General features: G+C 37.2%; 3 protein-coding genes across 4 annotated transcripts in view; 2 read left to right on the top strand and 1 right to left on the bottom strand.

The window, feature by feature from the left end:
• The window catches only part of nfatc2ip (nuclear factor of activated T cells 2 interacting protein), a 28,544-nt gene extending 21,504 nt beyond the window's left edge, over window positions 1–7,040 (top strand). Inside the window, exons 8-9 of the mRNA XM_079644919.1 lie at window positions 4,450–4,562; window positions 6,196–7,040. Of these exons, the coding sequence (XP_079501045.1) occupies window positions 4,450–4,562; window positions 6,196–6,357 (275 nt within the window). The 3' untranslated portion in view covers window positions 6,358–7,040. The remainder of the gene's footprint in view (window positions 1–4,449; window positions 4,563–6,195) is intronic.
• LOC307015937 (general transcription factor II-I repeat domain-containing protein 2A-like) lies at window positions 13–4,013 on the bottom strand. Of its 2 annotated transcripts, none has more exons than XM_079644916.1 (2): window positions 1,990–4,013; window positions 13–1,807 (listed from the first exon to the last, which is right to left on the bottom strand). In XM_079644916.1, the coding sequence occupies exon 1, from the start codon at window positions 3,572–3,574 to the stop codon at window positions 1,994–1,996; it is 1,581 nt and encodes a 526-aa protein (XP_079501042.1). In that variant the 5' UTR covers window positions 3,575–4,013; the 3' UTR covers window positions 13–1,807; window positions 1,990–1,993. The 2 variants fall into 2 exon arrangements, with proteins under 2 accessions (XP_079501042.1, XP_079501043.1); XM_079644917.1 differs by having other exon boundaries at window positions 13–1,799.
• Window positions 7,041–7,723: 683 nt separating the features above from the next.
• spns1 (SPNS lysolipid transporter 1, lysophospholipid) overlaps window positions 7,724–13,138 on the top strand; it is a 40,660-nt gene continuing 35,245 nt past the window's right edge. The window contains exons 1-3 of the mRNA XM_079644918.1: window positions 7,724–8,227; window positions 11,512–11,727; window positions 12,829–12,894. Coding sequence (XP_079501044.1) covers window positions 11,520–11,727; window positions 12,829–12,894 — 274 coding nt within the window. The 5' untranslated portion in view covers window positions 7,724–8,227; window positions 11,512–11,519. The remainder of the gene's footprint in view (window positions 8,228–11,511; window positions 11,728–12,828; window positions 12,895–13,138) is intronic.

Here is a 13,138-nt window from a genome sequence, read left to right as displayed (position 1 = left end):
ATTGTATCTGAGATTATTGGAGTTCACATACCCTAGCTGTGTCCCAATTCAGCGGCCGCATCCTCCTGAGGATGCATTCGGAGACCGCATACGTCACTTCCGCCAAACGAAGGCTGTCCCAATTAAAAAAAAAGACAAGACTCCTCCGAATGCGGCCCGCAAATGCAGCCTTCTTTCCCCAGATTTAGAGGATACATCTGATGTACACTCCGCGGTCTACCATATCCCAGGATGCAACGGGTGACGGTGACGAATGAGTTTTTAAAAAAAGATATGGCTTGTAACGTCCCATCAACGGCTACAATGGTTTCAGCTGGATTCGTTTTTAAATGTACTCACTCACCCAAATAGTAAACGACATGAAAGAAAAGTAAACCTATTTAATTTGTGTATTTAAATATACGGGCAATTGGAGATGTCTTCTTTATATTACATACATAAAATAATATGAAGTGAAAATATTTCTAAACCGTGTTTGGTTTTCATATTGTTGGGATTCATTATAAAGCTAATTTATTTATTTAACTGCTTTTGTTATACAAATCTTACTGCAACAATTTTGTTTTGATAGGGAGCAAGGAGCAGACTGCGCAATTTATCCAGATGCGCGGGGAGAATGAAGCCCTCTTCACGGGAGCCTGTTGCGACCTCGGGAAAATAATTTAAACATAACACCAAAATAAGTACAGCTAGATCTGACTCCATATTGAACAGTTTTGAAAACAGTTTGAAAACAGTTTGAAAATGTTTTGCCTAGTGTCAGAAATTATGACCGGCACTTGTGACTGCAGCTGGTTGCTAGGTGACGGGGGCGGCAAAATGTAGGGGTAACTGCCGGTGACGTACAAGGACATGCTCCGTAGACCGTCTCATTTCGCATTTCGCGGAGGACCCAAGCTGGGTCCTCCGCGGACTGCGAGGCTGGGTCTTCAGGAGGCTGGGTCCTCAGGAGGACCCAGCCTCTGAATTGGGACACAGCTCCTGTCTCCCAAATATTGTATTGTTGAATGATGATTCCTCTCTTAACCTACTAAACCAGGGGTCACCAAACTTTTTTCTCTGGGGGCCACATTATTGTTCCTGACTGTGATGGGGGGCCGGGGCCGAGTCAGCTCATTGTGTAGAAGAGATTACTAGCCCGGCACAGCCATCCCCACTACTACTTCCACACTACTATATCAACACTTGATTCCTGTCACATATTTTTTTACCATCTTTACTAGTGGTTTACAAAAGTAGCAATTGAGTCTTCAAACTTTGCTTTAATTTGAAATACCACAGATATTCCATTTATTTGTTTTCTAATAAAAATAACATCAAAGCTGTCAAGGTAAGAAACATCTGCCTAGTTGAGGTGATTGACACTGGCAAAGGTGAGTTCAAAATTATAAATTATAGGTAGGCCTGATGATGATGATAATAATAATAATAATAATAATAATAATAATAATAATAATAATTGTGTGCAGCACTTAATAAAGGTCAAATAAATAGGCCTATAAAATAAATAAATAAATAAAAAACATCAAAATTATAATAACATGAGTAGGCTAATAGAACTAGCCAACTCTTATGCCTATCCAGGTGAGCATGTTCAGTTAACATTTTGTTTAGGTCAAGGTGAAAAGGACATGAGCAGTGTAGGCTCAAAACTAAAGCACAACAATAATACAGAATAATGGCAATCAAAATCAGTAGCCTATATGTAGGTGAGCTGGATTTGTACTTGTTGATGAATTGTGCTGTCTTTGGGATGGGATCAGCAACAGCAATCTCCTCTCCTCACTTCAGAGTGCCTTCTGGAGCCCTGGCATGAAGGGATGACGGATTGAACACAAGAAGCACCATATTCAGTAAATGGCAAGACATGCTGCTGTCTGCTTTTCTCTGTGACATAATTTTACAACATATGTAGCAAATTAAAAAGAGCCTTCACATTTCATATTTATAGCAATTAAAATCAGTAATTGTTCAAATCAGTGTGCTTACCGTATCAGTGTGAACTGTGTGTTTGCTTCTGGCTGATGAGAAGTTCAATGTCTGGTTGCAGTCTAGTGGTAGCCAGTCTCAAGGTCTGATGCAAGTGTTTATCTGTGAGTCTGTTCCTTGTTGTATTCTTGGTTTGCTTCATGCGGGAAAAGGTTTGCTCACAGATGTAGGTGTTGCCAAAAACTGTGGACATCTTCATTGCATGCTGTTTGATGTTTGGGTAGGTTTCTCCTGGGAGCGAAGCATAGAACTCAATGAGACTGTCAGGCTTGAACGCATCTTTAAGGATATCACAATTCTGCAACTCGGCTAGTTCAAACTGAAGAGAGGGATGGGCATCATTTATGTCGGCAGCAAAGGAGTTCTGGAACAAACGTATTGCTTTACCGTTGACATGAAGCTCACGGAACCGCACACTGAACTGCCCCTGCAGCATTTCCAGTGCATCCTTGCACTTTTCGACTGGGAACGGGACAGGTGGTTTCTCAGCGCAGTAGCTCCGGGTGGCAGGGAGATGCGTAAAGTCCAGCTTTTCGACCTGTCTCACAAGCAGCACTAGTTTGACCTCGAACGCTTTGATGTGGGAATACAGGTCACTGATTAGCTTCCCTTTGCCTTGGAGCTGCACGTTAAGGTGGTTCAACATTTCAGTCACATCTGTTAAAAATGCAAGGTCCCATTTCCATTCTGGCTCGGTCAGCTCTCGTACCGTTTCACCTTTAGACTGCAGGAAGGTGTTGATTTCGGGTAGCAGGTCGTAGAAACGGCGCAACACTTTGCCTCGGCTTAACCACCGGATTTCTGTGTAGTACAGCACATCCTCGTAGGCAGACTCAAGCTCGGAGAGGAAGGCCTGGAACTGTCTGTGTTTCAGACCATTTTTTCGGATGTAGTTGACATAGTGCACAACCACCTTCATAACAGACGCCCAATTCAAAACTTTGCAGCATAGGGCTTGCTGGTGAATCAGACAGTGGACTTGTAGTGGGGGGGTGAGACCTCGTTCCTCGAATTCGCTGTTCAAGCGCCCTACTAGCCCCCTTGTCGTGCCAACCATACTAGGTGCGCCATCCGTAGTGATGCTGGCAAATTTACACCAGTCTAGACCCAACTCTTCCATTGTTTTGCACACTTGGACAAAAATATCCTCTCCTGTTGTAGTTCCTTTGAGGCTTTTTAGTGCTGCCAGCTCCTCAGACACTTCAAAGCTTTCGCTAATCCCACGAATAAAAATGAGCAGTTGTGCTGTGTCCTGCACATCATTGCTCTCATCCATGGCCAAAGCAAAAAACTTGAATTGTGACGCTTTCTCGTTCAGCTGCTCATAAACGTTGTCCCCCAATTCTTCTACTCGCCTGGTCATAGTAGTCGCGGAGAGACTCACACCGTTGACTGCCTCTCTCTTGTCGGGACACACCTCCTCGGCCACAGCAAGGATGCATTTTTTAACAAAGTCCCCATCAGTGAAGGGCTTCCCATGGGTAGCTAGTATGTGAGCTACCTTGAAGCTAGCTCGAACAGCAGCGTGGTTTACCTGGGTTTGGCGAATGAATGTTTGTTGTTGTGCTGCCAGTCCGCCTTTCATTCTGCAAATTCTGTCTGCTCTTGCTTGCCCTCGCAAGCTAGCAAAGTCACTGTGGCGGGTTTCGTGGTGACGACGAAGATTATATTCCTTGAAAACCGCCACACTCTCTTTACAGATAATGCAAACGGCACGGTCCTTATACTGAACAAAAAAATAGTCGTTGGTCCACTGTTCTTAGAAAATTCTGCACTCTCTATCAACTTTTCGTTTAACGTTAGCCATTTTTGCTGTCCTGGACACTGACAGTTCTCTACGCGTGCGTTGTCTGTCACTCACTTGATCTCCAAGATGTCGGGTGACGACAATTCGGCAAATATAGTGCATTTTATTTTATAACTAAATATAATTTTTTTAACTGAAACAAAATCAACAAAATACCAAACGCAGACATGTTATTATTTGAAAAAAATCAATTTGAAAAAAATAAGCCATGACGACTTTTGGGGATTTGCCTCATAGGGACGGTTCAAGTAGTGGGGGGCAGAGGGGGTGGGGGCCGGTCAAAGGGGGGTGGCGGGCCGGATCCGGCCCCCGGGCCGTAGTTTGGTGACCCCTGTACTAAACCATCAGAAAAGGCGGGTCTTCGCTGGTTTGACTGCAGCCCAAAAAAAATGTGTAACATGATGGAAACTCCCAAATACTATATTTATTAAGGCGTGGGCAAGGGACTCCCTACGATTTTTCTCTTTCTTTTTGTATTATCGTTTACATAATTTGTATCTGTGTATATATGTTCTTCAGTTAGAGCAACTAGTTGGTCGAATAACAAAAAAAGATTTACACACATGCATTGCACAATGTTTTAAGTTGCACATGGCAGCACATTATTAAACTTTAGAACTGTTCACTAACTCTCTCTCATGTGTGCCGTGCAGAGTGTGTGGTGATGGCAGCAGAAGATAGCAGCGCCACAAAGAGCAGCAGCAGCCTGACTGTGAGGCTGCAGAGCAAAGACAGAGACTCCTCTCAGGAGTTCTCTCTGCACAGAGTGCGTACAGCTTCTGCTCCTCCTCTTCTTCTTCCTCCTCTTCTTCTTTCTAGCACCAGCTTTCTTATTGTTCCAGCAGCAGCACATTATTATCACTGTTGGAAGAAGTAATCACATATTTGTAACTTAATGCTCCTATCATGCAAAATGCACTTTTTAATTTCTTTTATACATAAATATGTGTCCCCGGTGTGTCAGAGAACTCACAATCCCTTTCTCTTTTCTTCCGTACCTAAATCTCTAAAAACGGGGGTACAACGGAGCTGATCCAGATTTGCTGCCGATATGACGTAATATCAGAAATGTGGGCTGGCTTTACACCCATGGCCCTATCAGAAAGTTGCTATCAGAAACAATGCACGACGTGTTTTGGAAGTAATATGGTCTTTGTTTACATTAGCAAGCATCACTAACACTCTGAGCTAACCTGTACTGGAGAGAGTTGGTGTAAAAAAGCAGGAAATGAAAAGGAACTCACCTTGTAGTAAACCCGCAAGAGAAAAAGCATTTGAGCTCCATACTGTTTCAGAAATAATCCTTGATGTGGTTTGGAACATGATATGGTGTTTATTCATGGCAGCATTTAGCTGCATCTGAGCAGATCAGACAGCTCGTCACAGACCTCACAGTGTGCCTGCATGCTCCAAAGGGGGCGGGGCCAGCAGCTACTGACCCAAAATCAGCATTTCTCTAACAGGGCTGAAATAGAGGAATATGAGGGATGTCTAAAATGTATGATCCGTTTGGTATTTTGAGCAAACAGACATGTTTTTTATATATCTGAAACCCATAATATATGCCTAAAATAGCAATAGACTTTAAGTTAAAAAATAGCAATACAACAATGCAAATATACTCATGTTAAAGCCTGCATGAAAACCTACCTTACGTAAAAGTACAAACGTGTTAACATCTAAATATACTTGAAGAACCGAACACATGAAGTACCAACATGAAGAATGATATATATGTTATTATTAAATTATAAACATAGATGCCTTATTGTGTTCATCACTTCAGTTTTACAGCTGGTAAATGTGGGGTTTATTAAATTATTTGATATACTACTGCGTAGCTTATCCTATGATAATATCATAATGTATTAGTTGATATAGATTTTGTAATATGATCCTAATCTGCAAAGTATCCAGTAACTTAAGCTTTCAAATAAATGTAATTGAGTAAAGAGTACAACATTTTTTACAAAGATTCTAGTTTAGTAAAAGTATAAAGTAGCATAAAATAACAATTCTCAAGTACCTTCAATGTGAACTTGGAACAGAATTTACAACAGAATCAGAATTCTTTATTTTTCCCAGGCTGGAATATGATTTTGTAAAATGTTCTCTATTTTAGAACAAAGTAAAATAAACTATATATTTTATAAACAAGAGGTTTATTTGTTATAAAATGTGCTCACTGTACTACCACACAGGTTGCCCAAAGTTATTTCTCTTAATAGGCATGATGGGAATTGTAGTCCCTTTTTTGATTTAGCCGTTTTTAATATGGTTTTAGCTGCTGGTAGGGGAAGTAAGAACTAGAGTATATGTTTTTATTATTTTATTATTATTAAAGATTATTATATTAATAATTATTAAAATGATAATAATAATGTGTGTGTGTTTTTCAGGATGCTCCGCTGGGCTCCATCTTCTCCCAGTACATGTCCAAGATGTCCGCCCCCGCCAAGAGTAAGGTGCGCTTCCACTTTGATGGCTGCAAAGTGACGGACAGGCAGACTCCGGCACAGCTCGACATGGAGGACGGTGACATCATCGAAGTTTGGACCTAGATCAATTAATTTTGCATTAACCATAGCGTGCTGCAGGGATGAGTCAACACCCCTGAAATTCGTTTTTCATTTCATTTTAGCTCTTCCTACTCGTCTCATTCAACGTTTTTTTGGAATGTTAAGCTTAAGAGATTTAAGGTTTTATTACCCCACTTTTCAAGCTTCTACATTTCTTAAAAGCAGCGGTTGCTAACAAGTAGCTAGATGAGACTACTAAACGCCATCACAGCGAACATTAGCCGCATTTAGCTTTGCGTGGTGACAAAAAGGAATGTGACCGTTTAGCATAACGTTAACTTTTTACTTCTGGAAATTGCTTTTAGGCTTCAACAATCATACAGTAGCGTTAATATCTATAAATTATAATGCGGAACCAAACGTGTAAGTATCATTAATGTTTGTCTGCCACAGAGCTTATTTTCCGCAATAATAAAACAAAAAACAATGGAAATCTACTGGTTTGGCAGTGCAGTTACATTATCTGTAAAAGTCACTTTATTTGTAGATGTTAAATACAGAGTTAATAGGGTTATAATAGGGGTTATATGATAACACATTTTTTTGAAATGCAGAGTAAATAAGCCGTCATTGTACAATTGTATACTTGTAATGTTTTTGTGACTGTACAATAATACTTGTTAATTTGTTACGGTTACTGGAAATAATAAAATTATTAGAAGTTACTGAAGTCATAGTGGAAGAAGTATTTATATATTGTTACAAAAGAAACGGAACCACATTGTTAAAATATTGCAAAGTAAAAGTCCTACATTCAAAATGTTGTTTACTATCAAAATGTTGTTTTTTTCATCCATTCATTTAAAATGTCTTTAGTTTTATTGTTACAATGGCAGCTTATGTCATCTTTTATTTTTCCAGAAACTATGAATTGCCTTATAATAAATTCATAGACATATAAATATGGCTAGAATATATAAAATAAAAATAAATATGGCTATGAATTAAATAACTAAGCTTATGAAATAAATATGTATGCATTTGGAAATAGAAAAATATGACTGAAATGAATAACTATCTCTATGACATTAAAATAATTGGCTTTGAATAAATAAAATATGTATATTAAATAATTATGTCCATAAAATAGATCAATATGTCACTGAAATAATAAATATGCCTATGATCTATCCTAGGTAAATTTGTATAGAAATTAAAACTCATAAATACTAATGGCTACAAAATAAATTAAAATGCAGAAGATATTTAAATATGGCTATGAAATAAATAAACATGACTATACAACAAATATGGCTATGAAATAAACAAATATACGTAATGACTAAGAATTTATAAATCTTCCTGTAAAATAAAAAAGGCTATGAAATAAATCAATTTGTATTTTAAAGTAAAATATATATACCTATTATGATTTAAATGTGTGCTATGTAATTAAAGAACATACACATGCAATAAATAAATATGCTTAGGCAATAAAGATATACTCATCAAATAATACAAATTCCCCACCACGTAATTAATAATAAAGCTTGAAATGAATACACGACACAATTATGATGTAAATAACTGTTTTCATCCAACTGATTAGATTAATCATTTCATTATTATTGTCACGTGTCAATGACTTCACAGAGTCATATGAGCTGCGAAGCGGAAGTTTGGTCAGAGCCAACATGGCCGCGGTGCACAATTGTCATCTCTGAAGTCTCCTGGAGTTAAGATTTTATATTTTAAATCGCGTCATGGTAAAGATTATTCTTAGGAAGTAGCATTTTTTGTTGAAGCAACAAAATGGAGTTTGAATAAAATTCACAGCTCGGTGTGACAAAGACGATATTTGAAGCGGCGGCAGCGAGAAGAGGGAAGCGAGAGCCCTTACTCATCTTCCCAGGTAAACAACACCAACAACGGGCGTTTAACACGCTCACTGTGAACGGTCACTGGACCACAGTTAGCTGCGTATTATCTGCATCAAATGAACAACAAGTATTACACACATGAGTTTCCTTATAAAGACGGATAAGACTCAAGGTTTGATAAACTTCGCTACGTACCTTTATCTTGTACTTGGCGTGGCGAGACATCTCATGCCAGACTCCATTCAAAATATTGCGAATTTAGCCTCGCTTTATTGTCTGCTTTTTATATTTAAAACATTATTAAGCATAATTTATTTATTGTAAGCATACCGTCCTGCATCATTTACACGCAATCAATATAGTGTCATTTTTACGTGATAATATTTTAGCGACGTGTTTTCAACTGTTATGAAGGCGATGTATTGTTTTCTCGGTGAACTGTTTTTCACATTGAGCGTTGTAGAAAATATTCATAGGTTATAAAGAAGCGTTGGTGAAACCATCTGTTGAGTTGGCCGAACGCATCATTTAATTTAAATATCAACTTTTAATTGTTTTACTTGTTTTATATAACGTTTAGTTCGTTGCAAACCGAGGTACATAAAACAGGCAGAATTCTGAATTGAGTCTGAACTGTCGTTCATATTGTTTCAGAATCATCTTAAAGACGTGTCGAGTTTTGCATTACACACCTTTTAAACTTCCCAAGACATTTCATCACCACTCTAAAAGTAATGTTGTATGCAACGCAGAGTACCTACAAATGTCTGGAGTGGTGTCCAACAAGTAGGTTAACTGTTGGTAGCCTATATTTAGCAGTGGCTTATTATTTACTCGTGCGCACACAGCGCGTAAGTCTCTAAAGAAGTTACAATGCCATGTAATGTCATGTCCTGAAACTGATAACCCTATGATCAATGAAATGCGCTTTCGAATGGAGCAATATATCCAATCTCTGATTGTGTTATGAGCGTACTCTCATACTTGTTTGATTCTGAAATTGTATATATTTATATAAATATATGTGTGTGTATATGTCTGCATCTGTAGCCTGTTATTGTCTCATTATACCGTCGTCATGAACACATCTGTCCATCAGACAGAGGGCTGCTGTGCCTCCTGTCATCATTAATAGACGTCTCTTTAAAATGACCGCTCAGATGAGAGGAGTTCTCATTTCTCTAAACGCCTGCTGCTTCCACTCCTCTCTCCTCGGTTCCCCTCCTCGACTCCTCCGCTCGCATCTTCTGTGGGTGGGACTAAGAGTCGAGGAGGGGAATTAGAGAATTGAGAAGCCTTCTTTGTCATGAGCTCCTGGCCATTGTGTTTAGTGATCACATGACTTTCTCTGGTCACGTCTTCCTCTTCTTCACTTCTGTACAGCACCAGACATTTTTTCTGCAGGCAGTGAAGTTGCCTTTTAAGGTACTCTGAGTAGAATTAATGAGTAGTTGTATTTTAAATTGTATTTAAATGTTATTAAGTACATTTACTCAAGTACTGTTGCTTAGCTTAGCATATAGACTGGGGGGCTATGTTAGCATGGTTCTGAGCTAAGGTAACAAAACCTCACTGATTATCATGTTAAATATTTTTGATCTCATTTACCATTTTTTTTTTTTAGATGAATGTGGGAAAAGAAAACCATCCCAGTCCGAGGGGATGTCTTGTAACTGGGCTCAGTTTAGTGAAATTAACAATTACTCATGATGGCTCGACAGAGAAGCTCACATCTCTCTTCCTTTTTCTGTCCTTTAATGTGCGTCAAGAAAGTGATTATTTTGCATCAAGAAAGCGATTATTTTGCATAGATTTGTCTCAAAAAGTCAGTCATTATTAGTTCAAAGTTAATGCTGGATCCCATTTTAAATTGTTTTCGTGCAACAGACTTAACATTGATTTTTCTGTTTCGAGACAAGTGTTACACATTTTGTAATCTTAATTGTTCGATGGGTTAACGTTTTGTGCAACATGATTTATTCTTAGAAATAAATCCTTGCTGATGCCTTTCAGCCATAGTCTCTAAACCATACGATTATTACATTATTATATTTTGTTATGGATTATCTTTCTTCTTTATAATTAATGTTATTTATAACACAATATAGCTTATCCCCCAACTATATAATACCCCTATGCAGCACTTTAAATCGGTCTTGTAAAAAACAAAGCTTCAAATATCTATTTTTGGACAGAATGAACAGAACATTTTTCTTTTATGACAAGTAAATATCCGTTAGAGTCACTATGAATTCAATCATCTCAGAAAAAGCTTTGTTTGAAATGTGGAAATTCTCAGTGTTTATCATAAGAAGTGATTATTATTATTATTATTATGGACTGACAAAACAAAACATTTAAAGATGACCCGTACAATTTGAGAAATTGCGTCGGACATTTTTCACTTTTGATTTATCTGGGAAGTTAACATATCAATTAAAGCCTGAACGTATTTTCTTATGATTATTTTTGCGCATTTAATTGCATATTAATTAATTTACTCATTTATTGTTTATTTTGGCCTCTCCTGACCTCCATAAATGACAAATACAATATTTGTAAAATGTTCAACGCAACAAATGTACTTTGATTCACTGTTGTGAGGCACCAGAACACCAACCCTTCCTACGGGGAAGAGTGAGATGTTGTTCATGTGAGTGTTCAGTGTCACTTCAGTCCCACATGATCAGTAGACCTGATTCTCCGGTGCAGCTGCTGCCACCGTTTGTTTGCACCACTCATTCAGGCCAAACACATGACACAGAACGATTCATTGTTTTATGTTTCACTTTCAAATTCATTTCTATCTATCCTGACACTTTGCACAGTGCCAAAAAGAAGGACACATCTGTAAACAATTTTTTTTTCAATGAATGTAGGAATATAAAGACAAATGTAAATAGAAATAAAAGAGAATAAATAACCACATTTAAAAGAATTATAAAAAGGAACAAATAAAATATTTAATAAACCATAACACCGTATAAAATAATAATACTAAGCATCTTAATTTATATTAGCGTTTATTTATTGATTTATTTCTCAATTAATTTGAAAATATATTTAGAATTGGATAGTTATGTATTATTGGATTTTCTTTAGATATTTCTTTTATAATGATTTAAAAAAAAAAATTTGTTTGATCCTCTTAATTTGACTTATTCTTATTGCTTTGCCCTGATTAATTGTATTCCTTTCTCTTATCTCTCCACATTACTTCTGTGATAATTCTCCTATATTCTAATAGTGTATTTTCATGGCAATCCCTTGACTCTCCACTCACCGTCTCTGTTGACCCCCCCCCCCCCCCCCTCAGCGGCAGCCATGTCTCTGAGCGAGCAGGCGTCGGACGTGGTGCCGTTCTTCTCCGATGAGAGCGAGGCGGAGGGTCCTGAGGAGCAGGGCGGGGGGGCTCCGCGCCCGCAGGAGGAGGAGGAGGCGAGCGGCGTGTCGAAGGTCCGAGCCCTGCTGACCGTCCTCGTCCTCTGCTACATCAACCTGCTCAACTACATGGACCGCTTCACTGTGGCAGGTACACCGCTCACAGGCTTTCATTTCCTCCCAAAGGCAACATGCACACAATGTACACAATATCTGTTTTCTTTTTTTATTACTGCCACATTTTATTCCATATTTTATTCCATTCTATTTCTATGTAAATCCTGCTATATTTGACTATATATATATTTTTTTTTTTTGTAATGTTATTATAGTTTTTTTGAAATAGTTCTGTGTTTTTAATTCTTGTTTTACTTTTATGTATTCACCCTGACACCAAGTCAAATTCCTCGTATGTGTGAACCTACCTGGTACAAAACCTGATTCTGATTCTGATCAGGGATGTAATATCACAAGATTTATGAAGATGGGTTGGAAGAAAAACTGTTATTTTTCAGTAATGTCCTAATAAACTTCTAGAAATAAATATTAGATATCGATAAGAAGCATATATTTAGAGGCACTTTGATAAATCCCTTAATGAATAATATGCATTAAATAATTACTGCATTATGAAAAGTTTGTTTATGTAAACAATAAAGACAGCTAGTGAGGATCATAACGTCCCATCCCCAATTATTTGTATTCCTCCCTTATTTTATTTCAGTTATTTGCTTTTAAAACATTAGTTTATGTTCTAATTTGACTGATTTTGTTTTGTCATCAGTTTACTATTTAACAAGCTCAGGCCTATAACAAGATAATTTTGTAACGTATATGAAAAATGACCAACATTTCATTATCAAAATAACATTGGATAACAAATCATTTGGTCTCGATTAAAGCAGTAATATACATTTCTTTAGAAAAAGGCTTAAATGAAATAAAATATAAATATTTATAAAAAATGTATTTATTATTCAAATATATATATATATATATATATATATATATAATCTGAATACAGAATATACACATGTCATCTTGCCCTTATTCTTTACCAAATTATAGTTTGAAAAATAAATTAATACATTCAGGAAAGTAGAATTAAATTCAAGTAAATTGTAAAATCCCGATGCCGTCTCTAAATATTTTTGTTGTTGTCTTTAAAGTTGTGGTGATTGTGTGTCTGTCTCCTGAAAAGTCAAATGAAAGCCTCTTTGTCCCCCACAACCCCCAACTCCCCCCCCCCCAGGTGTTCTCCCCGACATCGAGCACTTTTTTGGGATTAACGATGAGAAATCCGGCCTGCTCCAAACTGGTAAACAGAACTAGATTATTATACACATATTAGCTATTAGAACAAGAATCACTGAATGTGGAAATATAAAGAGGAATTCATAAACTAGAGCAAGCTAATTTAATAATAGATAGCTAGCAAATTCTACTTTATTTATTTTTATATTCATAATCGTACACATTTGTATATTTATATAATATTTGTATATATATATATAAGTGTAATATATGTATTAAGATGAATTCTGAGTGTTGTTGTCTGTTCC

This window comes from Notothenia rossii (genome assembly GCF_949606895.1).
Source record: "Notothenia rossii genome assembly, chromosome: 8".
NCBI classification, from domain to species: domain Eukaryota; kingdom Metazoa; phylum Chordata; class Actinopteri; order Perciformes; family Nototheniidae; genus Notothenia; species Notothenia rossii.
The sequence above is the reverse complement of the archived record's forward strand: the minus strand, read 5'-3'. Positions and strand labels throughout refer to the sequence as shown.

Bases quoted from the DNA above. Each gene is read 5' to 3' on its own strand.
- LOC307015937 (XM_079644916.1), bottom strand. From the start codon at position 3,574: ATGAAAGGCGGACTGGCAGCACAACAACAAACATTCATTCGCCAAACC.